The 26,537-nt window shown below is 42.3% G+C and overlaps 1 protein-coding gene across 1 annotated transcript in view; it reads right to left on the bottom strand.

Moving 5' to 3' along the window:
- Positions 1-26,537, bottom strand: part of HYDIN (HYDIN axonemal central pair apparatus protein) — a 6,673,197-nt gene that overhangs the window by 3,783,854 nt on the left and 2,862,806 nt on the right. Inside the window, exon 31 of the mRNA XM_044079523.1 lies at positions 482-618. Coding sequence (XP_043935458.1) covers positions 482-618 — 137 coding nt within the window. The remainder of the gene's footprint in view (positions 1-481; positions 619-26,537) is intronic.

The raw sequence follows: 26,537 nt of genomic DNA, 5'->3' as shown, positions 1-26,537 counted from the left end.
ATACTAAATTTACAAGCAGTAGTAAATTTCATTCTTAATATAAAGTAATGTGAAAGAATTGGGAGCTACCTACATATATACAGAGACTTCACCGTGGCCCTGAATCAGTCTTTCCACGTGTATCTTTTCCAGAAAAAATATCACCAACTCTTTTGCCCCTCCTTATAACGTCCATGAAAAATAGCTCAGACATTTTTTGCTATGTCAGAGGAGGTAAGAGAATGACAGAGAAGAAAGCTAAAAAGGATTCAGGTGGTGACAAGCAACTATTGCTGGTGTACAAGATGCTTCAGCACTCATTTTAATGTTTCCTCCTTCACGGTAAACAGTCCCTTTGTTGTGGTTCTCAATTACATTTATATAAACAACTACAAAGGAAGCTCTAATACTACACATTTGCTATTATGAGCTATTTGCAAGAGACATCAACAATTTCTTAACTTTTCTAAAAGATGAAACATAAATGTAATTTTTGTCATACCTGTCTGGCTAAAGCATTGTCGATCGGTGCGAAATGATACTGGTAGCACACCTGTATTTGTTACCTTGACAATGTGGGTTTTAACAGTGCCATGGACAACATAACCAAAATCAAGAATATATTCTGGAAGCTGAGCTCTAAAAGGTAAAAAATATGTGATTAACAGATGCTTCCAGTTAATGCAGACTAAACATTACTTCCTCCTTTCAGCTTGTGTTCTTCACCAGTTTTATAACATATCCCCCTCTAAGTCACATTCACTGACATGTATGACTCCTTTCTCTTTGCTGACAAAGGTCCTTTACATTACTTTCAGACATCTTTAAAACTAAGTGCTTCTACTCTTAATGGTATGAAGCCTGTAAAGTCTGGGAGTTTTCCTCTCAGGACTTGGCTTCTGAACTGCTATATGTCTGTATTGCCTAATGATTCGAAATAATTCACTTCACACTAAAGAAATTATTTAATAACAAACTTTATTTCTGTCACTAAACAGAAAACTAAATAAACTCCATGTAATTAAACAGTAAATTGCACTAAAACAGAAAACTAAGTAAACTCTAACTAAAATAGAAAATTCAACAATACATTTAAAAAAAAAGGTATACATCACCGATAAAGAGAAAGCTTCATCCTGTCTTCAGTCTTGACTGGAAAGCCCCGTTGCAGTTAGGCAGGAGTCTTCACCAGGAAAACAGTCCTGGGCAGTGCATCCACTCCACAGGCGAGGCTTCTGCCTGAGTGCAGTGAGCCCCACCTATATATAACCAAGTTGTTTACCACAAGTCATGGAAATCAGTACTTTCCAGTGTAGGATGCCCTGCCCCTGGAAAGAAGGTCCAATTTATAATGGGAGATAAATGTGTGCGGTGAAGCCCAGGTAGCCACAGAGCAGATATCATCTAACGAAACCCTGGACTAAAAAGCCGCAGAAATAGCAAAAGACCTGGTGGAATGCACCCAGACAGGTCATGGTGGAGATAACCCTTTGGCTCAATAGGCCAACGAAATGCATTCAGAAATCCATCAAGCATTAGTAACCTTGGAAACAGGCTTTCCAAGAAAGGTGTGGAAAAGGAAACAAAATGTTGGTCCGACTTACAAAAAGATTTTGTTCTATGCAAATAGAAACGTAGCTGCCTGTGAACATCAAGCAAGTGTAATTTGTACTCTCTCTTATTTTGGAAATTTGGAAAGAAAACTGGTAAATTGATGACCTGGTTAATATTAGATTCTGATGCCACCTTCGGTAGAAACTATGGATTAGTCCACAGGGACACCCTATCTTTATGGAAGACCATATAACTGGGCTCAAGAGATAAGGCTTGAATCCCAGAAACCCTCTTGGCTGAGGTAACAAAAAGGCTGTTTTCCATGGCAGGAACTGCAAATCAACCATGGCTGCTGGTTCAAAAGGAGAAGAAACCAAGGCCAGCAGCACAAAAGTAAGATCCCAAGGGGGCGTCATGTCCTTAACCAGAGGCCTAAGGAGAAAGGTACCTTTCAAAAAGGCCTTACAAAGTTTAGAAGAAGCCAAGGAAGCCGAATTTTTGCCTATGTGAAAGTTAGAAATCACTGCCAATTGTACCTTGACCATAGGGAAACCAGCGCCATGGGTAAAAATGGCCACCAAAAATTCCAAAATGGCCTAAACTAGTGCAGTGAAAAGATCCAGGTCATGCTGAGAGGCTCAGATTGAGAAACGCTTCCATTTACTTGAATAAACTTTCCTGGTAGAAGATTTGTGAGCCATTACCAAGATCTTCTTAACAGGGGAAAACAGCCCGGAAATCCTAACTATTACAGGAATCAGAGCAGCAAGTTGTGAGTTTCAGTTGACTAAGTCTGGATAAGGAATCCCTGAAGGATGTGTAATCAGATCTGGATCCGGATCTAGCATCCAAGGAAGACACATTACATAAGACCACAGAGTGGGGAACCAAACTTGGCGAAGCCAGAAAGGTGCAATGAGGATCACTAAGCTCCTCAGCCATCAAGCTTTCTGAATGAACTTGGGAATTAGAGGGAGCAGAGTATAAGCATACAGTAGACCAGAGGGCCAAGCATGAACTAGAGCATCTCTGAGGGACTCCCCCAGAGGGGGGTTCAGAATGAAATACATGTTGCACTTCGTATTGGAAGGAGAGGAGAAGAGATCTCAGCAAGGCTGACCCCACTTTAGAAAGATCTTTTCCGTGACTGCAGGATTCAGTGACCACTCATAAGGCATCAGAATAGACCTGCTGAGCCTGTCCGCCAGTATGTTGGACTTCTCCGGAATGTGCATTGCCACCAGAAAATGGCTGATGGAGATCACCCACTCCCACAATTTCATGCCTTCATGATAAAGGAGATAATATCTGGTCCCCCTGATTGTTAATATACCAGACTACTGACATACTGTCCGTCTGTATGGCAACAGTCCTTGGAGGAAGAAAGGCATGGAGATCTTGCAACACTAAAAACACCCCCCTCATCTCCAGGGCACTGATATGCAGATTGGTCTCCAGAGGGGACTAGGTGCCTTGGACTATCCTTCCAATCCAATGCCTCCCCACACCCAAGCAGGGAGGCGTCCGTAATCACTGTGATCGTGGGGGAGGGAAGACCCCATTGCCCAAAAAACTGAGCCCGCTGGGGGGAGGATGGCTAGGAGAATGTAAAGCACATGATGATGGAGTGAGAACAGTCTGTCCAGAGGTAGAAACACCTTGCCCTGGGTAGTGTCCAACTGAGCACCTATGAAATCCAGTACCTGCAATGGTGTCAGCTGAGACTTGTTGAGGTTTATGGTTATGCCCAGGTACTGAGCTACCTGAAGCAGATGATCCCTGGCTTGAATCAGTCTATGCCTGGAGGGAGCACACAGAAGCCAATCATCCAGGTAGGGAAAGATGAAACCCCTACAGCTGCAGGTAAGCCGCAACTACTACCATCCCTTTGGTGAACACCTGGGGGTGGGGGTGAGCCCAAAGGGGAGTGCTCTGAACTGAAAGTTATTGGCTCCAAGCCAGAAGTGGCGGAACCTCCGAGAGTGCCTGTTCATCTTGATATGGTAGTACGCGTCCTGGAGGTCCATCAAGCACATCCAGTCATTTATCTGCAGGAAGGCAGAATGGACTGAAGGGGGGAACCATCTGGAATTTCGTCTTGGAAACCAATAGGTTCAGGGTTGAAAGAATGAGAATGGGTTTTAAGTCCCCCATTTTCTTTTGCACTAAAAAGAATCTGGAATAAATGCCTGAGCCAGACTGGTCTTGGGGGATAGGCTGGATGACTCATTTTGCAAGCAGCCTGGTAACTTCTGTGGCTGCCTCCTCCCACTGACCAGGTGGCATGTCTGGGAGGTGTTTGGGGGGTATGGAGAAAGGGAATCAAGTAACCTCTGGATATGATCTGCAGAACCCAATGATAATTTGTAATTCACTCCCAGGCCACTGGGTGCAGTGATAGTCTTCCTCCGACTGCCTTCAGAGATGAGCAGTCGGGCAACCCCTCAGGGTTTCTGAAAGGGTCTGTCTAGGAAGGAATCCAAAGACTCTTGGTTCTTTGGATCCTCTCTGCCATGAGGGCAGCATCTATCGTATCCACCTCTGCCTCTAGGGGAAGGCGAATCCTGACCATCTTGGGAAGAATCTTGAGACTTCCAAAACCACATCTGCTTAACCCCATGCTGATTCCTAGAGAAGGATCATTGTAGGGTGGAGAAGTGGTTCCCGACAGCAGACAAAGTCTTCCCATCCTTCTCACTCTAGTCTAAAGTATCAGGAATCGTTCTTCCAAACAAGGTGGAACCGTCATAGGGGGCATTCGTGAAAGATGCCTTGAAGTGATCTGAAAAAACACAAATCCAGAGCCAGGCATGCCACCTAATGGCCATGCCCATTCCTGCAGCCTTAGAGGCACCCTCAGTAGCATCTGAGAGGAGCCTCATGGATGTATTAGAGGTGGAAGTGAGGGTGACCATGCAGGAGGAAAAACCTTCTTCTACTCTGCCAACATGGACCCTGGGGCAGACTCAATGACCTCTTTGACCAGGTCCATCTTCAGCCTTATTACATGTGCCAAATAATTCAGCCCACATAAGGCAAAGGTGGCTGACACATAAGTCTGCTTCCCAAAATGATCCATCCCCTGAGACTCCCTATCCAGAGGAACCACCATGGCATCGACCAGGGAGCTTTTGGACCAGTGTTGTCTGTTTGAAGGAGCACTGATTACCTTATCTGGATGCCTGGGAATAGGCTAAATTGTATCCATTTCCTTCCATGCCCTAGATGAGATTAGATCCACTAGAGGATCTGCAGGAGTGGACACCCAGGAGGTAGAGGGTCCTGTGCCAAATGCCTCCAGGAATACCGACTCATCTGGGTCGGCTTCTGGGTAGACCATCCACTGTGTTGCTGAAGGATCTCCATGATGTCTCCAAAGGAGACATCCTCTGGGGGTGATCGAGGGAAACCCTCCCCTTCCTCCAAGTTGGTATCATCCGTGAGGGACTCCAGTGGGGAGTCTAAGTGCCTCCTCTTACACTTCCGAGGGGGCTCCTCGGGGGGGGGGGATTTTCAGGGAGGACTCGGAAGCCTTGGAGTGTTCCACTGGGGGAACCACCTGTAGCGATGTGGCAATAGGCTGTCCCTGGGGGGCAAGATTGCAGATTCCAATCCAGAAAAAGAGGGAGCCAGGACAGATTCTGAGGATGAAAGTGTCAAAGGTCCCTAAGGAGCCAAGATGACCCTCTCCACCACCTCGAAGGCAGAAGATGAACGGATCCCCAAAATCAGTACAGCCGAGGTCAGATCCGCCACTCCCTGCATCGAGGGGGGAGCCAGATGCGAGCCTCTTGGCACTGGGACTCTGAGAGAAAGGGAAGACCCTGAAAGCCTCAAAGTCATAGGATCATAGGAAGTTAATACGCTATTGGCCCTGAGGCCCTTACAAGCCTAGCTAAGAATTTAGTCCATGTTCAAACAAGTCAGCACCCTATGCCACTGTCCAGCAGGGACATAGGTGGAATCCCAGGGGCGTATTTTATGTTCCCCATCCAGTTATCCAGGTTGCGCTTAAAAAGGTTTAATGAGGTACTTTGCTTTATATGGAGAGGGAGGCTATTCCACAAAAGGGGGAGTCTCTGCAACACAAATCTGCCCCACCAACAAGTCCTATTGATGTTACAGACCAGGATGAGGTCTTGGGTGTGAGTTAATGGAGTGGAGCTTGACATGCAGATATGCAGCAGTCCCATCAAGTCGGGGTGTGAGATTGCTTTGTATGCCAGACAGAGGTCACCTCTGAGGAGTCTGTAGGAGACTGAGAAGAGGGACAGGGCTTTTAGCCTATCTGTGTAGGGTTGATGTTTGAGGCCCTGGATTCTCTGGGTGAGGAATCTCTGTGGTCTCTCCAGCTGCTGCATGTGCTTTGCGAGGTACATGCTGAAAGGGGCATTGTATGCAATAATTAGTCTTACATGGGAAGAATACAAGGATGTTATGACCACCTTGTCCCTGGATGAGATACCCTTACTAATGAGGCAGGCCATGTAGAAAGCTTTCCATACAATGGAGGCAATATGGTGGTCAAAAGTCAGTTTGCTATCACCCTAGGTTCTCAAGTCTCTCACGCCTTGATTGCGTGCTTAGTGCCTTATTATCCATGTGATAATTTGTGGGTATGTCATTCTCCCCAAAAGAGATAATGATGCATTTTTGGCATTCAATTTGAGGCCATGTTTTTGGCACCAGTCATTTGTTTGGGTGAGACACTGTTGAGAAATGTCCATGTCAATAGGGGAATTGATGACAGCATCCAACTTGCAATCATCTGCAAACTTGGTCAGCCATAGCTCACTAGATTTGGCCTGCACCTCTGAGAAGTATATCCCAAACACCAGAGGCCCCAAGACCGATCCCTGGGGTACACTGCTTGTTATGGTTCTACTACTTGAGGTGGCCTCCCCTATTTTGACTAGGTGGGTTCTATCAGTAAGCCAGTTTACTACCCATCTGGTAACATATGGATTGATGCCTAGTTGAGAGAATTTATCTATTATACCTGAGTGGGGAATAGTATAGAAGGCCTTGGCCAGGTTAAGGTAGGTGGTGTGCACCATCTTTCCCTTGTCCATGGCCTTGGTGACTGTCTCAAAGACGTCAACCAAATTTAACAGGCATGACCTCCTCTTGACAAAACCAAACTGTGTCGGATCAAGTGTCTGGAGGTTGCCAATGTCCTTGTCAATGAGGCCCATGATAATCCACTCCATGGCCTTGCAGATCAGGTTAGGCTGATGGGTCTATAATTTCCTGGATCAGTGGACCCTCCACCTTTGTGCAAAGGGATGACAGTAGATGTCCTCCACTTGGCTGGGACAAAGCTGGTACTCAGACTTTGGTTAAATAAAGTGCCTAATGGTGCTGCAAGTTCCTGCCTGAGTTCATGTAGGATGCAACCTGGAATGTTATCAGGTTCCATGGAGGCTGTATTTTTTGGCTTTGAGAGGGCAGTGATAATTTGCTCCCTAGAGATAAGGGGAGGGGGGGCAGGTACTGGGAATGCCCTGTTTTACTGATGGGGGGGCAGAAGAGTGAAGTTTTTACTGAACCTGTCTGCCAGCAGGTTGGCTATATCTAAAGGGTTTGTGTATGTGATGTCTTTGACCACCAGTTCTGAGCAGATCTGGTGCTTCCCTTGAGATTGCGGACATATGTAAAGAAAGCCTTATGACTGTCTTTAATATATTTGGCCAGTTTGGACTCAAAGTTTGCTTTGGAGGATTTCATTAGTGCTCTTATTTGATTGATCAGGATAAGGAGAGATTGTTTCCAATTAGACACCTGCTCCTTCTTGGTCCTCTAGAGCAATTTTTTCTTTCTATTATAGAGATTATTTATTGTAGATGTCCACCAGACAGGTCTATTCTTCCTTGAGGAGGATGATTTTGTCCTGTCTTGTATTCCTGATTTTATGCAGCTATATAAATGCTCATATAGTACTTTGGTGTAAGTTTGAACATATGTGCCAGTTTCTGTGGAGGGGGGTGGGGCTGTGAAGATGTCTATACCTTCCCTCAGGAGGTTGCAATCAGCTTTGGAGAAGATTTTAGTTTGACCCTAGCTGGGGAGGGGGGTCGGAGGAGATGGTGACTTCGAAAGTGACTGCTTTGTGGTCAGATCTTACCAGGGATGATGACACTGTAGGGATGCTGCAGTGGTTACTCATGTTAGTTAATACCAAGTCCAAGATATTTTCGCCTCTTGTGGGATTGTCAACCAACTGGTCCAAGGCATTTGCATTGACGAAATCAAGGGATCTCTGGACATTTGTGTTTTGGCATGAGTATTTTTTCCAGTCTATAGTTGGATAGTTAAAGTCACCTAGGATCAGGGTAAAGGGCTGAATCTTGATAGATTCGAAGAGGTCCAGATAGGTGGAGTGGGCATCTTGAGTCAGAGTTGGAGGCCTGTAGCTGGTTATGATTTGAAAAGGGATCTTGTCAGTTGTTAACTGCACCTGGAGTATTTCCTGTGCATCATATTGTTTGACCAGCCTAGAGGTGTGTATGCATTTTACATATATTGAACCTCCACCTCCTTTTGTTTTGCTGCCCACTGTTTGGGGTCTGAATGAATGATAGGATGAGTAACCTGGTATGGGTGGGGTGCTCTCCGTAGCTTTGAACCAGGTTTCTGTGACTGCACAAATGTCAGCTTCTTCCAGGGTCAAGAATGCTTGCAATGAGTGCGGTTTCATGTTTAGACTCCTAGCGTTTAGCAGCATGACCTTTAATTTACGTTTTGATGAAATATTCATGTTGGTAGATTTTACCTCATGGCATTGGCTAAAAAAGGCACTATGGGGGAGGCAAGAGTCTTTGCCAGGAGCCTGAAGACCAAGGGATACAGATGCATGCTATCTCTGGCAAAGAATCTTGACCCGTCAAACATGTCATCCCAGGCTGTCAGGGACTGGATACCCTTTGAATGACATCAGAAACTAAGCCAGTTGTTAAAGTCAATCATTTTCTGTTTGTATTGAGACATCATTCTAGGTGATGGTAGAATGCTGCTTAAGGCTATGGACATACCTGCCTGGAACATATACTCAGCGAGCTCGATTATGTGTCTCTTCATATAGCCCAGGGAAGTATGTCTCAGGTCATTCACTCCAAAATGGACTATGACAGTCATAACAGTACCTGATGAGAGACTTGAGTGCATTGGTGATATGGAGAATTCTGGCACCCAACAAACAACTAACCGTGACTTTCTCCTTATCCAGCCTAGTGAGGGGACACATCTGTGTGTCTCACAATGGAGTCTCCAATGACTAATATGTTGGGTTGATGTTTAGGCCTTAGTGGCTGTGAGACACAGGTGTGTGGACTATGTGTGGTGTGTGGTGTGGTGGGCAGTGGAGTTTGCATGTGCCTCAGCAATCTCTTTTGTTTGCGTGGGGCTCCACATATGTGGGAGTAGACACCATCCCCTCAGATCGGATGCCGAGGCTATAGCTCTAGGAGTCAGTCAGCTCCGAAAACATCAGAGCCGAACCACTCAGGACAACAGTCAGTGTCGAGGTATCAAGACTTATTGGTGCCAACTCCTCAACAGCAGAAAACCTCGGACCAGATGACTATGAAACCAGGGGTCGGATCATAGTAGGAGTAATGGAGAAAACCATGTACTGCATACTCCCGGCCTCAGAGGGGGAAGAAGCAGGCACTACTCCCAACTAAATCTGGGCCCGAATGAACTTCTGCATCTTCCTTGTCCACCTCGGCTTCAGACAGGCTCTGAGAGGACCGGATGGAGGATGCCACTGACCACAGCCTGGATTGGCCTCGAGGGGAGGCAAAGGGGGGGGGGGGGACAAACCCTGGAGGTCTCCAGCTCCAGTGAAAACAAGGAGACTGGAGCTGAGGGGAGCTCTGACTCAGATCTGGGCAAGACTTGGACAGGAGTTTGACCAAGGAAGAGTGGTCTGGGGACCACTTCCTCCGCCAAGCCCACTCCTTGGATTGGGCCTTCTCCCTGTCCCTAGACTTCTTAGTGGGAGGTTGAGTCCCAGAAGCCGGGGTGGAGGAAGAAGTAGAGGCCTCTGAAGGAGGTGGAAAGCTGCCCTTAAAAATTATTTTGTTTCTCCTTTCAATCAATGCGCAGGGGTTGAAACCCACGCAGATCAAGCAGGGGATGTCTAGGTGAGGTACACCCAACAGACCATGCACAGAGTGTGGCCACCGGATGGGGGAAGCTTATGGTCACACTCTGCACATTTCTTGAAGCCCGGCTTGGGGATAGCAGGCTGGGCAATCAGGAAAAGACACACAACCACCCACTCACACACACACAAAAGAAGGAAAGATAGAGAGAAAGAGTTTTTTTTTTTAACTGAAGCCTGAATGCACAGGGACAGGGTAGGGTTGAACAGGTAAAGAAAAGGAAAGAAACCCAAGAAAATAACCACTTACTACACACAGAGCTTGGAACTAAGTAACCACGCTGCTGTCCAAAGGAGCAGCAAACAAGATCTGAGGGGACGAGGGAGACAGGGGAATTATGGGTAGGAAAAGAGAGAAATGTTGAGTCATACTTTCTGGAAAGGTTGAGAGACTGCCTGGGTGGGAGACAAGATCCCACAAATAGGTTCATAGGTAGGTACCAGGCTACTGGCCCTAGGACCTATATAAGCCTAGCCAAACAGTATCCTGGCTTTCGTCAATTATTTTCCTGTGCCCCTGTCAAGCAGGTCCACAGAAGAGATCCCCGGGGTGAATTTCCTATCTCCCATCCAATCATCAAGATTTTTCTTGAAGTGTGCTAATGAGGAGCTTTGTTTGATATAGATAGGTAGTTTGTTCCAGAGTATGGGAAGTCTCTGGTACAGGAATCTATCCCTTTGGCATGTTCTGTTTATTGTGGTGACAAGGTTTAGGTCCCTAGAGCGTGTAGCTCTGAGGGATTGGGATTTCTTTAAGTGGAGCATGCCCGACAGCTCTGGGTTTGACATAGCTCTGTATGTTAGGCAGAGATCGCCTCTGAGTAGGCGATATGTGACAGAGTAAAGCTGGAGTTGTTTGAAATGGTCTGCATAGGGCATCTGTTTGAGGCCAGTAATCCTCTTTGTGAGGTATTTATGCGGTCTTTCCAGTTGTCGTAGATGTCTTGTGAGGTACATACCAAAAGGGGTGTTGTACTCTATAATGGGTCTAATGAGTGATGAGTAGACGGGAACAATGACCTCTTTTTTCCTGGATGAGAAACCTTTTGTGATGAGGTGTGCCATGTAGAAGGATGTCCTGACTACTGTGGCGATGGGATTATCAAAGGCGAGACTAGTGTCTACCAGTGTCCCAAGGTCTCTCATCACACTTTCGGTGTTAAGCAGACTATCGCCTATGTGGTAGTTCATGGGTACAGAGTTTTTACCAAAAGGGATGACAATGCACTTTCTGGCACTGAGCTTGAGGCCAATGCTTTGACAACAGGCATCTGTCTCAGTGAGGCCCTTTTGTAGGATGCCCACATTGTTAGGAGTTTTGAATATGGCTCCTAGTTTGCAGTCATCTACAAACTTTGTTAGCTAAAGACCTTCTGTGTTAGCCTGTACTTCAGAGAAGTAGATACCAAACAGGAGAGGACCCAGGACTGAACCCTGTGGTACTCCACTTGTCACTGGTCTGAAGATGGATTTAGAGTCTGCTACTTTCACAGTGTGGGTTCCATCAGTGAGCCAGTTGGCAACCCATCTTGTGACATAGGGATTTATACCTAGTTTAGTGATTTTATCTATAATTCCAGAATGGGGGATGGTATTGAAAGCCTCGGCGAAATCTATATAGGCTGTGTGAACCACCTTACCCTCATCTACGGCTTTGGTGTCCACTTCAAAGAAGTCTATCAGGTTTAGGAGACATAATCTGCCTTTTACAAACCCGAACTGGGTAGGCTCCAAAGTTTAGAGATTGTCAATGTCATTGTTTATAAGTTCCATGATGATACGTTCCACAGCCTTGCAGACCAGGCTCGTCAGACTAATGGGGTGGTAGTTCCCGGGGTCCGTGGTGGCTCCCGCTTTGTGGAGTGGGATAACTGTTGCTGTGCACCATTCAGTGGGCACAAAGCCTGAGATGAGGCTATGATTGAACATGGTACTTAGGTGGGGTGCCAGTTCGTTCTGTAGTTCGTGTAGAACTCAGCCTGGGATGTTGTCAGGTCCCATGGATGCTGTGTTCTTGGCTTTGGAGAGTGTGTTTTTAACCTGTGCAGCCGTGATTTCAGGAACTTTGCATTTTTCTGGTATAGAGATGGGCTCTTTAGCAGGTGAGAGAGGGATAAAGTTAGTACTGAACCTATCTGCCAAGATGTTGGCAATATCAGTTGGTTCTGCATATTTAGTGTCATTGTGCTGTAACTCAGAGCAGATCTGAGTGTTGCCATTGAGATTCTTGACATAGGTATAGAATGCTTTGTGCCTGCCTTTAGAATCAGTGGCAATTTTATTTTCGCAACTAGGTTTGGAGGATGTTATGAGGGATCTCAGCTTCTTACTGAGGCTGACCATGGAGTTCCTCCAATCATGGGATTTTACTCTTTTTTACAACAGTTTCTTTCTTCTGTTGTAGAGTTTGTTTATGGCAGGGGACCACCAGATTGGCTTCCTTCTTTTGGAGGATACTATCTTGGTTCTGTTAGGGATTGCATGATCCATGCACTCATGTAAGTGCTTATAAAGTGCATTTGTATAGGATTCAGCTGTCATACCTCTATTGTCCATCAGCATGGGTGTCGTGACGTTTGCCACTTCTGTCTTAAAAAGCATGAAGTTGACTATGGAGAAATTTTTTTACAGTGGTTTCCCTAATGGGGGGTGGGAGTGGGATGTGGATGTCTAGGGTGATTAGCTTGTGGTCGGATTTGACCAACGAGGAACTGACCTCTGGTGTGGAACACCGGTTGCCTATGTTGGTAATGACCAGGTCTAGGATATTGCTGCCTCTGGTGGGGGTGTGGATAAGTTGATCAAAGACGTTGGAATTTATGAATTCCAGAAAACGTTGATCACAAGAGTTGGTATATGAGAAGTTTTCCCAGTCAATGGTGGGGTAGTTGAAATCGCCCATTATTAGGGTTTTAGGTTGTACCTTAATATTTTCCAGTGTATCAAGAAATGAGGAGTGGGAATCCTGGGGCATGGTGGGGGATCTGTAGCAAGCTACAATTTGGATTGTGGTCTTGCCCAGAGTTAGTTGCACTTGGATAATCTCGGATGCATTAAGCTGAGCAACTAGTCTGGAGGTGTATATATCCTTAATGAATATGGACACACCTCCACCTTTAGTGTTTTGGTCCAGGTTAGGTGGCCGAAAGGTCTGGTATGAATTATAGCCTGATAATGCAGGGGTGCTATCTGGAGCCTTGAACTGGTCTCTGTCACTGCACAGATGTCGATGTTCTCCATTTTAAGGAGTGCCTTGACTGTGTGCATTTTGAGGTTTAGACTTCTAGCATTAAGTACCATTACCCTCAGATTTTGCTTGCTTGTACCTGTTACGGTGGTGAATTTGTCATTTGAACCATTTGGACAGAGATTTAGTTTTCGGACACACTACACAGAGATTGCCTATTTTATCTGACTGTTCATTATCTGGTAGGGTTCCAGCTTTCTCTTTGGAACCTTCCTGCCACTGCTTTTTAATTGCTTACCAGTACTCTGATGAGAGAGTTTATTTTCTTTCCATAACTGGACAAAGAAGCAGAAAATTCCTTGGAAAAAATGTAGAGGAGGAGGGCTGAAAAGTATGACAGATTTCCTGAATCAGTTTACCTCTCCCATCACACTTTTTAGTAATCTCTGCAGTAGTGGGTCCAAAAACTAAATCTCTATCCAAACGGAAGGTTCTGGACAATGCAGTCAGAAGAACCACCTCAAAACAGTACCAATGGCAACAGCCCTGGAAGCAATATGTGCAGTCATATTCACACTTCAAAACAATTAGTAGTAACCTGAGAAATACAAGAAACTACACTACACAAAGCAGATTTTTCTTCACAAGAGGAAACTGCTACTAAAACATTCCTCATACTTTTACAATTAGTATAAACTTTAAGATATTAGCCCACAATTCAGATATCTAAAACTCAAAAATGCAGAAGCATACATTTTCTATTTCTCCCATTTAAAATACAAAAATGTAACATCACAGTCAATAATAATACTTTCCAACAGCTTTAAAGTAGATGTTTTTCACAAAAACTTTAAACAACTAAAAACTAATGCAGAAGGTTTTTCCCTGAAGGGAACTTAGCTGCCCAGCAACAGAATGGCATTAGCTGACTGTCGATTCTCAAAAGCCCACACAGGACTCCTTTCCTTGCTGGTAGGAAAACTTTAAAGGGCCTGGCACTCAAACTTATCTTTTTAGTCAACTCAGTTTCAGCTAACAGTATGGGCATGTGGAAGGTGCTCTGAAACTTTGGAAGCTGGCCAGATAAGGCCCTGAACAGCGTTCAATACATAGAAGAATAGTAGATTCTTATGAAGCAGCACAGCAATGGATACGTAAACCATCCTTCTGTTAACCAAAAGTACAGTCCAGTATGATGCACACTATTTCTGACCAGTTGGAAACAAATTTTTAAATGTTGATTTTTTTTCCCTTTCCCCAAATGCCCTTATCCTTCTTATTGTACTGCTTGGAATAATAGTAACTACAGCTGCTGCTGTTTTATGGTTAGAACAACAAACTAGTATAATTAACTCAAGTTATAACTGAGTCCATGAGAAGAGTGGTAACACGTGGATATTCTGAATTCATTCTTGTCCAAATGTTGGTAATAACTACTGTGATAGCTGCACTAGTAGTGAAATGTTATTTCCTGAAAGAGTGCATTTTGACACTTGCAGAGAACACTTTTCAAGAACGATTGCAGTGCATCAGTACATAAAAGCTTTTTTTTTGGGGGGGGGGGTCATTGCCCTTCAAATTGGCCAACAGCTGCTCATCTCCTTCCCCCCTCTCTCTCCCATAGTTTCAATCTCTTCCCAGTACCACCACATGGAAGGTTAGGGGAATGGGTAATCCTTGGTACCCTCACTATTACTCCCAACTGAGGCCGTTATTGCTGGGCTAGAAAGGAGGCATGGGCTGGAGCCAGAACTATCAGTGTCAAACATGCTGAACAGTGCTCCTGGTTTTTTCCTACATCATACCCTCCAATGTGCTGATGCTGTTATACTTTAGGCTGGGGAGGCAACAAGGAATGTTATTATAAGGACATGCCTCCCCTGGGCCTTACATCAGCAATGCCAGTTGTTGTTGTGTCTTTTGGCTTTTCTCAGTTAGGGGTCGCCACAGTGGAACTCCGGTGTGCTAATGATTGGCAGTAGATTTTTACGTGCCGAGTTGCCAGCTCTGACGCCCAACCTTCAATGAAGGTACTCCCGTTCACGCTTGTCTCCACACAGAAGACGCTTTCGCTGAGAATCGAACAGGACGTCTTACTGTGAGGCGACAATGCTACCACAGCACCACCACCGCAGTACATCAGCAATGCCAGTAATAATTTTAAATTCTGAGACTCAAGTGTGATTCATAGATTAATGACATTGAATAGGTGAAAATGTTAACTTACATATACCAAGTCCCAGATTGCTGTGGCTTTGGGTATTTCCATTTCTCCAAGATGTGGAGCTCTCAGACTTGGTACACATATATATATATATATATATATATATATATATATATATATATATATATATATATATATATATATATATACATATATATATATATATATATATATATATATATATATATATATTCTATACGGTTAACATGTTTACCTCACAGACACAAGGTGCAGAGTTTCATTATCACCTTTGAATGGAAATTGGCAAGGCTTAAAAGTGTCTCAGTTCTGGTTAAAATACTTGGGCATCAAACCAGTTATTTTACATTAAGAAGGTTTGCGATCTACATTCTTGTGGGAGGAGAGGGTAGTCTCCATCCTTCTGAGCTGGAAATTGCTAGTGAAGGCTTACTGTGCCCATTCTCAGTGTCCTTGTTCTGGTTTAAGCACTTGGGCTCCAAACCAGTTATTTTACATCAGGAAGGTACGTGGTCTACACCCTTGTGGCAGGAGAAGATAGCTTACTCCTTCTGAACTGGAATGGAATTGCTGCATTTCTGTATTTAATATCTGCACGCACCTTTTGACTCTTTTTCAGTATTTTGTTAGACCTGCTATCCACGCAGTGGCGCCTAGCAGTGATCTGTGTAGTCATCAATGTCTCGCAGCATAATTACCCCTTGTAATCTGTGTAGACACCAGTCTCTTGCAGTGTAAGTTTCTCTTAAAAGACCCTTACTGTTCAGATTTTTTAACTACTAGAGTATGAGTATCTAGTTTGTGCATAGCTGAGCATTACTCAAGTTCTTTGTCTTACTGACCTATTCGATATTTAAATTTCCCTCATTCCTTTCTAGTAGATCAGTAGCCAAGGATATGCACTTCATGACTCTCTCTGTGGCCAGTCTGTTTGAGACGGGTATTCTGAGGCATTGTTGCCACTGCTTCGTATACACTGACACCCTACGTATTCCTAATAAAACAGATAAAGTATGTGAGAGGTATAACTACACTTAAATGCTGGAGGCAAACCTCTCTCATACAACCAAAACTAATCCTATAGAAGTTGTCAATGACACTTGCACTATGCCTACTGCAAAGGGTAAAAACCCTACACATAAAACTACTTATGCTGAGGAGCTTACAGGTAACCTTCCTAAAACATTAAGACCTCCTGCACAGCATAATCAAAAAAGGGTCCTCAGCCATCACATAAACACTCCGTTAAAACACGACTCACAGCTACATACAGTAACACTGTATCCAATTCCTCTACTGCTAAGCCCATAAGGCAAACCAATGCACAGCCAAATTTCCTGGTCATTGGTGATTCTATAGTGAGGCACACTGATGTCCTCCCTCACCACATTGAGTAAGGAGAGAGTCACAGTTAGCTGCCTTTCCAGGCTAGGATCTGTCAAGGCACAAATGCGTTCAAGGTCATTGAACCACAGGTACCAGAATGACTCTGTCATAGTCCATATGGGTGTTAATAACCTCAGATGTAGCCCCCTTGACTGTATGAAGCGGGTCATGATCAAGCTTGCTGATTATGTGTCTCAGATAGTTATGAGCATAGCACTGAGCAGCATACTATCTTCTCCAAAGATGATGCCACATTACAAACAGAAAATGAGTGAATTTAACAATTAACAATTGACTTATCTTCTGGTGTCAATCCAAGGGGGTACAATATTTTATGGCCTGGAGGACATGGTTGACAGACCACGCTGCTTCATCAGGGACTGTCTGCATTTATCCCTCCTAGGCTTTCAGATACTGACAAAGATCTTTTCCACCCCCGTGATACCTTTTTTTTGGCAATGTCACACTGCTAAACCTCCCAAATTAACTGACCCTATGAAGGAATATCTGAAGGTGGTACTGCTAGAAGTATTAACAAGAAACTCCACTCCCTGCAAGCCTTACATCTGTGCAATAACAAAGACATGGCTTAACATTGCAGAATTTAAGTACCCAAGCAATACAATGTTATAATGCCTTTTAGACCTTTATACCAGATACTGCATAGGAGGGAACTAGAAGTGGAGGAGCCTTAGCATATATTAAAACCACCTCACATCCAGACTGGTTAAAGTGTATTACACACTGTAGATCATACATGTGCAACTCATAAACAGGGTCTCATACCATATCCTTGCAACCTGTAGGTTCTTCTCCATGTCCCAGGAAACCCATACTACCTATCTCAATGTACTAGAGTTCCTTAATGTTCTCTTCATAGGGATTTCAACTACCTTCTATAGATTGGAAATCCTACACAAATTCTAATGCACAAGCCCAGAGATTCCTAAATTTTAATACCAACATCCTGGAATAGTTGATCTATTCGCCTACCAGGAGTATAAAAATCCTTGACCTTGTACTAATGAACATGGGGGGGGGGGGTGATGTTCCTCACCCAGTCTAATATCTTCGCTCGTTAGATCTGACCTTAAGGCAGTATTGCTTGAAATAAAAATGAAATCTAGGGATCTAACGAAACCAAAAACCTTTAGCAACTATTGCAAGACTAACCTCTCTCTACTAGGCGACACCTTGGCAAAATTCCAAGCACGCCCAAACCCAGTAAACTCCACAGCATACATGCTGAGCTATTCACAAAATCCATGCTATATTGACAGCTGTATAGATTGAGCTGTGCCCACTCATATAAAGAATATGGCAAACTCAAAAGACAAGCCACCCTGGTGGAATCACAATGTCAGTCTGTCATGCAATGAAAGAAAAAAAATCTTGGACAAGCATAGCTTACCTCGACCTGGCCAAGGCTTTTGATAGAATACCCCATTCAGGCATTATAGAGAAGCTCACTAATTTAGGTATAAACCCTTTTATCACCAGCTGGATAGTCAACTGCTCACAGACAGGACCCAGGAGGTCAAAATAGGTGAGGCCATCTCCACCAAGAGGCTAGTCATTAGTGGAGTCTTCCAGGCCTCATACTGGACTCGTTCCTTTTTGGCATCTATTTCTCTGAAATGAAAGCAAATGCTGAAGGTTTATGGCTAACTAAGTCAGGGGTTATCATCATCTCCCCTGCAGGCACTAGCATTCTTCAAGAAGGCCCATGTCTGACTAACAAATGGTGCTAAAGCCACGGCCTTAAATTGAGTGCTAAGAAATGCATAATTGTACCTTTTGGGAAGTCAACCTTCCTGGCTTATTACCAAGTTAATAATACACCCCTAAGATTCGACCTAGTGGTCAGGAATCTAGGTACGCATGAAGACAGTAGCCTTACCCTCGACTACCATGTGACCGCAGTGGTGTAGAAATCTTTTTACGTTGCACGACTTATAAGTAAGGGCATGATATCTAGGTTGAAGTAGTCACTATCCCACGGTACTCCACCTTTATTGGACCAATCACAGAGTACAATGCTCCATTCAATATGTACCTGACCAGGCATACACAGTAACTAAGGTGACCCTAGATGTTCCTTACAAAAAGAATACAATTCTTAACAAATCTGCCTTATGCAGAGCACGTTAAAACCCTTTCCCTGTACTTAGTCTCCTATAAACTGCTGAGTGGTGATCTATACCTGGCTTACAAGACATCCACAAACCGCATATTTATGAATCTCCTGCATATTCATAAGTCGAACAGTACCAGAAATACAAGGTCTAGGGACCTGAATTTTGTCTGCGATTTAAACAGAACATGCTGGAGAGACAAATATGTGCCCGAGAGACTGCCTCTCCTATGGAATAGGATTCTCAATAATGTAAGGCTGAGTTTATGCATTACCAAGTTTAAGCACAACCTAGACCAGTGGATGGGGAGTAGGAAATTTACACCGGGCCTGGCACCCATGCCCCTAGGTAGCTTATAAATACCTGGCCTTCAATGTTCTATTTGGATACAGGGCATCATTATTCTTTCAGGAATATTTGCCTAGGCTTAGAAAGTCTCCCTGGGTCTTTAGTGGAGCTCATTGAGTATATTGTACTTAGTCAACCACTGTAGATAGATAGCACGTGCATATAAGTTACTCAGCACATGCAAGATCACTGCCATTTTGTAGTCAGAGTGAATGCAGGCATGAATAGAGATGCACATGCGAGTGTGCTTGAAGTAATAAGTGAGTCTGTTAGCTTATGTAATTCGAGGTACATGTTCCATTTACAATTCCTGATGTGTTTATGTACAATAAATATCTTGAACTCATTACAATGCTTTAGTATCTCTTTGAAAACACGAGACAAATGGCATGCTGTCAGAATGGGATCCGAAGTTAAAGCAGCTTACAAACCATGAGGCACGAAGTTAGAAATGGAGAAATATACAGGAGTGAACTCACAAACAGGTCAGTGGTTATTCAAAGGTACTTAAACTTGTTAAAATGATTTTTCAGAAGCCAAATGTGTAGAGAAGCATTCAAAACTTTCAAAATAATTACTGAGATAAACAAAATGTCCGAAATAGCGACATTATGATAAAAGTATTTGAAATAATTACAGAAGTATTTAACATAATTTCCAAAGTGTTTAAAATGTACACAAAATCTAAAATGACCAGATTTCTTCGCAATGTACTACTTTTTCACATAAACTAAAGATATTTGCAGTATCCAAAGTGTCCATAATATTCACAGTGTTTGCACTGTTAAAACAAAGCCATTTCAGAGAGATTGTTGGGTTTTGGTCATAATTACAAGTACCTGGTCTATGCTTATACTTAAACAAATTATGTTGCTATGGCACAGGGATTTCGTAGACCTGGACCACTGGTGTTTGATAACAGTATTGCAGAGAACTGGAGAGTGTTTGAGCAATAATATGATATTTTCATATAGGCTGCATTTTCTGATAAAGACACATGTACAAGAGCATTTATACTTCTTAATTTAGCTGGCTTGGAAGCCATAGAGAGGGAAGATTCATTTGTGTATGCACCTGCTGTGTATGCAGGGGATGGGGAAAACTGCCATACTGTGATACAGGCTGAAATGGGGGAAGACCCTGAGTACTTAAAATGTAAATTTAGAGAAATGTGTAACCCTCAAATGAATATTACAATGGAAAGGTACATATTTTACACAGGAAATCAAAAGCCTGGTGAAACTACAGCAGCATATATTACTGACTTAAGAAATATAGTGAAAATGTGCAGATTTGGTGATTTACGAGATGAGCCAATAAAAGACTGTCTTGTGTGTGCTGTTAATAGTGATGAACTGAGAAAGACTGTACTTCAAGATACTGAATTAACACTGAGCAAAGCCACAGAGGTTTATCAAATACATGAGCTTACAGAAAAACATACAAATATGCTTATGAATGAGAAAAGCATGCATACAGTATCCACCAGTGTGAACGTTGATAGTGTACAACATAAAGTTAACATGAAAAAGAAATATAAACCAAAGGGTGTGGCAGTACCCGGCCTTAACTATAAACCGAATGGGGCCACAGCAGCCAACCTTATTGTTAACTGTCGTAATTGTGGAGGTAAGTCATGAACCTAAATGATAGAAGTGCTTAGCTTTTGGTCAGGAATGTCACGAATGTAAAAAGTGGAATCATTTCAAAAGGCTTTGTAAGTCTAAGGTGCCACATTCTTTTATTAAAGGAGACCATCTGAAGAAGCAAGTAGATCAGACAGAGAGCTGTGAGCAAACTTTTTTATGCTGATGCTGTCTGTGTGATTGATAAGCAGTTAATACAGTAGATTATCAGTTGTCAGCAAAGAGTGAAGTATTTTGTACTGTACGGATTAATGGAAAACCTGTAGAGCTTAAAGCAGACACTGTATCTAAGTGCAATGTTTTATCAGCACAAATGTTTGCTAAAGTACGAGCTGGTGAGAAACGTGATTTAGCAAAGTGTGTGAAACTAATTGCTTATGGTGATGAAGAGATCCAAACTAATGGCACAGTAATTCTTTCATGCCATTATGCTGGAAACAACTATGACTTGCAGTTTTACATAGTCAAAAGACGTGCAGTCACTGTTAGGCTTCAAAGAAAGTTTGAGAATGGGACTGATTTCATTTAGTAAAGAGGTCCACCACCTAAGTATGAACAACAAAGACGGTTTTACACAGAGTTTTTTTTGTGAATATGCTGATATTTTAAAAGATGAGCTAGGCAAACTCCCAGTCACATATTCCATGAAGTTAAACTATGAAGTAAGCCCAGTTGTCAGACCAGCAAGGAAAGTTCTGGTAGCAATGCAGGGCAAAGTAAAAGCAGAACTAGACAAAATGGTGAATTTAGGTGTCCTTACTCAAGTAGAAGAACCGAGTGAATGGGTATCCTCCACAGTCATAGCTCATAAGAAAAGCTCAGATGATATTCAAATATGTATTGATCGACATACTTAAACAAAGTACTTAAAGGTCCTCAGCATCCGATGTGCACAGAGAAGTAGCTGCTCTCATGCCAAATGCCACTATTTTGTCAGTCTTAGATGCAAAAAGTTAATTTTGGCAAATTTCACTGTTTCACAAATCTTCATTATTAACTACTTTCGGTACACCATTTGGAAGATACAGATTTTTGAGAATGCCATTTGGGATAAATTCTGCCAATGAAGTATTTCAACGTGCAATGAAGCACATTTTTTCTGGTTATCCATGTGCTATTATAATACATGACTTTATTGTAGGGGCCAATAATGGTGAAGACGAACACGATAGAAATCTAAGGAAATCTCTAGATCGTGCACATAAAGTCACTCAAACTGAATCCACAGAAATGCAAATTCAAGCTGAAAGAAGTTACTTATGTGGGGCATTTGTTTACCAGTTCTGGCTTACAACCAGATCTGTTTAAGCAAGCAGTAATTCTTGAGATGCCAGTTACAGAAAATGTCACATCTTTACAAGCTTTCTTGGTATGGTCAACTGTTTAGGAAAGTTCATCCCAGATTTAAGTGAGCTTTCAGCACCCTTACATGAGCTGACATGCAAAAATGTAAACTGGTCTTGGTTGGAACACCACCAAAGAACATTTGATATTCTGAAGAAGACAAAAACTGCCAATCTACCCACACTGAGATATTATGATGTTCACAAACTTGTAACTCTTTCATGTGATGCTTCAAAGTATGGTCTTTGCACAGCATGTCTTCAGGAAGGCGTACCAGTAGCATACGCATCCAGAACGTTAACTCAAAAAGCGATGAGTTATGCACAAATAGAGAAAGAGCTTTTGGCAGTTGTGTTCACATGTTCAAAGTTCAATGATTACATTTATAGAAGATCTATCCAAACGGAGACAGATCGCCAACCTCTAGTATCAGTTTTGAAAAAAGTCATTACACATACAGGCCTAGCATGCCTGCAACACATGATGTTAAAATTACAAAAGTACAAGTTCAATGTGGTCTATACAAAAGGCAAATATTTATACTTTGCTGATGCTTTGTCACAACCACCCAAACAAACAACAGAGCAACATGAAAATGAGAAAGCAGACTTTTAAGTCATGGAAGTCACAATGTTTTTGTCGTCACATCTTGATGAACTTAGGAATCAAACAGCTTTAGACACAGTTTTCCAGAAGCTGAACCATGTTATCAGTCAAGGATGGCTACCATGACAAATCAGTCTATCAGTTGACATACAGATGGAATCATCATGAAAGGTCCTAAACTGGTAATTTCTGAAGCATTGCAACAAGAATATATCAAAATTTTGCATCATGGTCACCCGGGTACTGATTCAACCAAAAGAAGGGCAAGAGGCATAGTATTTTGGCCTTCTGTTTCAAATGACATAGAGAAGGAAACTCTAGCATGTTTAATTTACAACAGTACTAAATCACACCAACAAAAACAACCACTTCAACTAAACCAGATCATGAATTACCATGGTCGATGGTTGCTACTGTTATTTTTGAATGGAATGGTCAACATTACTTAGTGTTAGTAGACTCTTATTCAAACTGGTTTGAGATTGACCTTCATCCTAACTTAACATCCAGCACAGTCATTACTAATTTGAAGAGACATTTTTCTGTCAATGGTAGTCCGCACAAAGTCATATCTGACAATGGTGCACAGTTTACAAGTCATCAGTTTAAAAATTTGCTGAGTCTTGGAACTTTGTCCATGTCCCTAGTAGTCCTGAGTATCCACAGTCTAATGGATTAGCTGAGCATGCAGTTCAAAGTGCAAAATGTTTGTTGGAGAAGTCCAAGTGATGGTCCTGATGTTTTTCATAACTTACTCAGTCTCAGAAACATTCATCGAAATAACTTCCTTGGTTCACCTGCTCAGAGATTGATGTCCAGACAGACTAGAACAACATTACTGATCAGTAAACAATTGATAGTACCAAATGTAAAGAAAAACAGAATGATCAAGGTTCAACTTTTGAGAAAACATCAGCCACAAAAGTTGTACTACAAGTCCAGCAAACCGCTTAAACCATTAAGACAAGGAGAAGTTGTGAGAATGCAAATATCTAAAGCATATGTCCAAGTGGGTATTGTCAAAAACCTTTGTGAAGAACCAGGATCTTACATCATGCATTCTGAAGGAATGGATTTCAAAGTAATCGAAGACATATATTACCAGTCTCTAAACCAGTGACACAGCAGATTGCCTGTGCCGATGACTCTGTTTTTCAGAATGACTATACACTTGGTCAAATTCCAGAGGACAGTATACTTTCTTCAAATAATCCTGACATAACTCTTGAAGTTCCAATTGAGAAAGAATCCCCAGAGCCAGTCCCTGTTGCTAAACCCAGTCAAAGTTTTTATGTGACCAGATCGGGTAGAATTTCCTGACCCAATCCAAAATACACAGCGACTTGGACTTGAATTCAGATTTGTTAAGTGTTGATGTGATATCTAGCATGTAATATGTTTTGTTCTATTGCATGTTGACCAAATTAAAAAGGAAGGATGTAGATCGCTGAGTATATTGTACCTAGTCAGCCACTGTAACGAGACAGCACATGCATATAAGTTACTGAGCACGTGCAAGACCAGTGCCATTTTGTACAGTCAGTCTGAGTGAATGTAGGCATGAATGGAGATGCACATGCGAGTGTGTATGAACTAATAAGTGAGTCAGTTAACTTATGTAATTTGAAGTACATGTTCCAGTTACAATTCCTGATGTGTTATGTACAATTAATATCTTGAACCCATTACAACGCTTTAGCATCTCTTTGAATACATGAGACAAGCGAAATTTAGCCTACTAACAATCTATGAAACTATAACTATACACACACACGTGTGTATATATATATATATATATATATATATATATATATATATATATATATATGTGTGTGTGTGTGTGTATATATATATATATATATATATATATATATATATATATATGTAAACACAAGTGAGGCGTTCAGGCCTCTCAACACTGAGTATGTAGGGGCTCTCACTCCTGCAAAAAATAGCTAACTGACATTCAGTGGTTTGCATTACTTTTACTGTATGTTTTTTTTTTTTTAATTCCGGGACTCACAATTATGTGTCTCAAAATTACCAGGACTCTCATTTATGTGTCTCAAAATTACAATACTACAGCTCTTCAACCATTCTACCTGCCCATTCTAGTGACCTGTCCATGTCTTAGCCGCCACCAGGGCTCAACAAGATATCTGCTCTCACCAGCATATACCCCAGCACCACCAGACCCACAAGCTAATCAATTCAAGGTCACCTGGACCATAGTCATGACCTATCACTCCATGCCACAGGAGCAGGGACATGTTGCCTTTAACTTATCACTAAATACTGTCCTACCATCACTACTAATGACTTTTCCTCTGCCACAACCTGCATCATCCAATGCTTGGATGGTTTCCTATCCCCCTTGAGGAAATAGTCTAAGATACTGAATGCAATGCAGCTTCTACAGTACATAAGGGTGAAGGAACCATGTTGAGAGTGGATCTGCATATCCTTAGTGGTAACAACAAGAGGGAGCATTTCATTTCTTATTACTGGGTTGAGAATGTTTTATCACAGTACATACCCAACAAAGCAGACATCAATCCTGTATCACCATCAGTATGGCTTTACAGGTCAGATGTACATGCAGAATTTTATTTATTTGTTTATTTACTTTTTGTTAGTCCCACTAGGTCAGGGTTCTCCTTTCAAGGGAAACCCAATGTGGTGTTTATACTGACTAGAGGAAATGTGGCCATGGCAAAGGGTAACTTCCCTTTGTCTTTATTTCGATAAGTGCCATGGGATCTTTTACATTTATCTGAGCTATCATCAACTCAGATTTGACCTCGGTTTAACATCTTTTCCAAAGGACAGCACACTCAGTTGTGCAGAACCCCTCTTATGTTGTACTGCAATATCAGTACTGAAAAATTAATCCAAGTATCTGGTCTGGGAACACAGCCCACAGCCTTTGGGTCTTCCAGCACCAAAGGCAAGTATATTAACTGTTGAGCAACGAGACTGCAGTCTACTAGAGATTCAGGGAATGCTGGACACACAGACACCATTGCCTCAGGGAGAGGAAAGCAGTCCTCTAGATGCTTCAAACCTCTCTGTAGTTTAGCCCTGTCTGCTTCAGAACCTGCATCATTTGTATGCTTAAGCAATTCAGCAACAGGTCACACATTTTGCATAACTTCATCTGCTGCATTGGTATCCAAAAACAGACTAATTAGAAATGAATAACAATAACCATATAAAGCTTGGCAACAGCAGTATAGCCCTTGCAGATAGACTGTATGCTTGTAATGTTATTTTGATTAAAAACACATAGATGACACTATGACTAACATTTGATTTGTTACTTCTGGGTCTAATTTAAGCATTAAGATAAGCACTTTTGGCTTTTCCTTTAGAGAGCAGCAGTGTTAACTGTGGGAAACAATACTGTATCATTTCAACAGTTATCTCTGAGCTAGTAAGACTATGATTAAATAGCTTAGTTTCCTCAACTTGCAGGGATGGAATTTGCTACCAAAGTATGACTGTTAGATGCATGACTACTTATGCAACTGAGTGTTAAAATATTTATCTTGACAAGGACAGAGTGTCTGATCAGATATAAAGTCTGGTTTGCAACATACAACAACTCTTCGCATTCCAAGCAGATGCTGTGAATTGACTTGCACAACATGGAAGAGCAAGTGTATTTACTTGTATACTGTTACTGTTCCTAGGATTTTCTGCATCGGAATTGCTCTCATTTCTGTAAATTAATTACTCATTTCTGCTGTATCTTTATAAATGCACGTTTGCACTCAGGTCATGGTTGAAAAAGGTCTCATCAATCCACTTAGTCAGCAAACATGAATAAAAATGAAAAATAAAAACATTTTAAAGAGAAAAGGAAAACTGAGGAAACTGAAGAAGAATGGACCATATGGTGAAAAGAAAGGAAATCTATTGGAACCATCAATCCTTGGTTCAATAACTACACAGTTATTGTACATACATATGCATATCAGTGGAA

The sequence above is a fragment of the Protopterus annectens genome, chromosome 8.part0, assembly GCF_019279795.1.
Source record: "Protopterus annectens isolate FY-2018-M chromosome 8.part0, PAN1.0, whole genome shotgun sequence".
In the NCBI taxonomy this organism is placed as follows: domain Eukaryota; kingdom Metazoa; phylum Chordata; order Ceratodontiformes; family Protopteridae; genus Protopterus; species Protopterus annectens.
The sequence above is the reverse complement of the archived record's forward strand: the minus strand, read 5'-3'. Positions and strand labels throughout refer to the sequence as shown.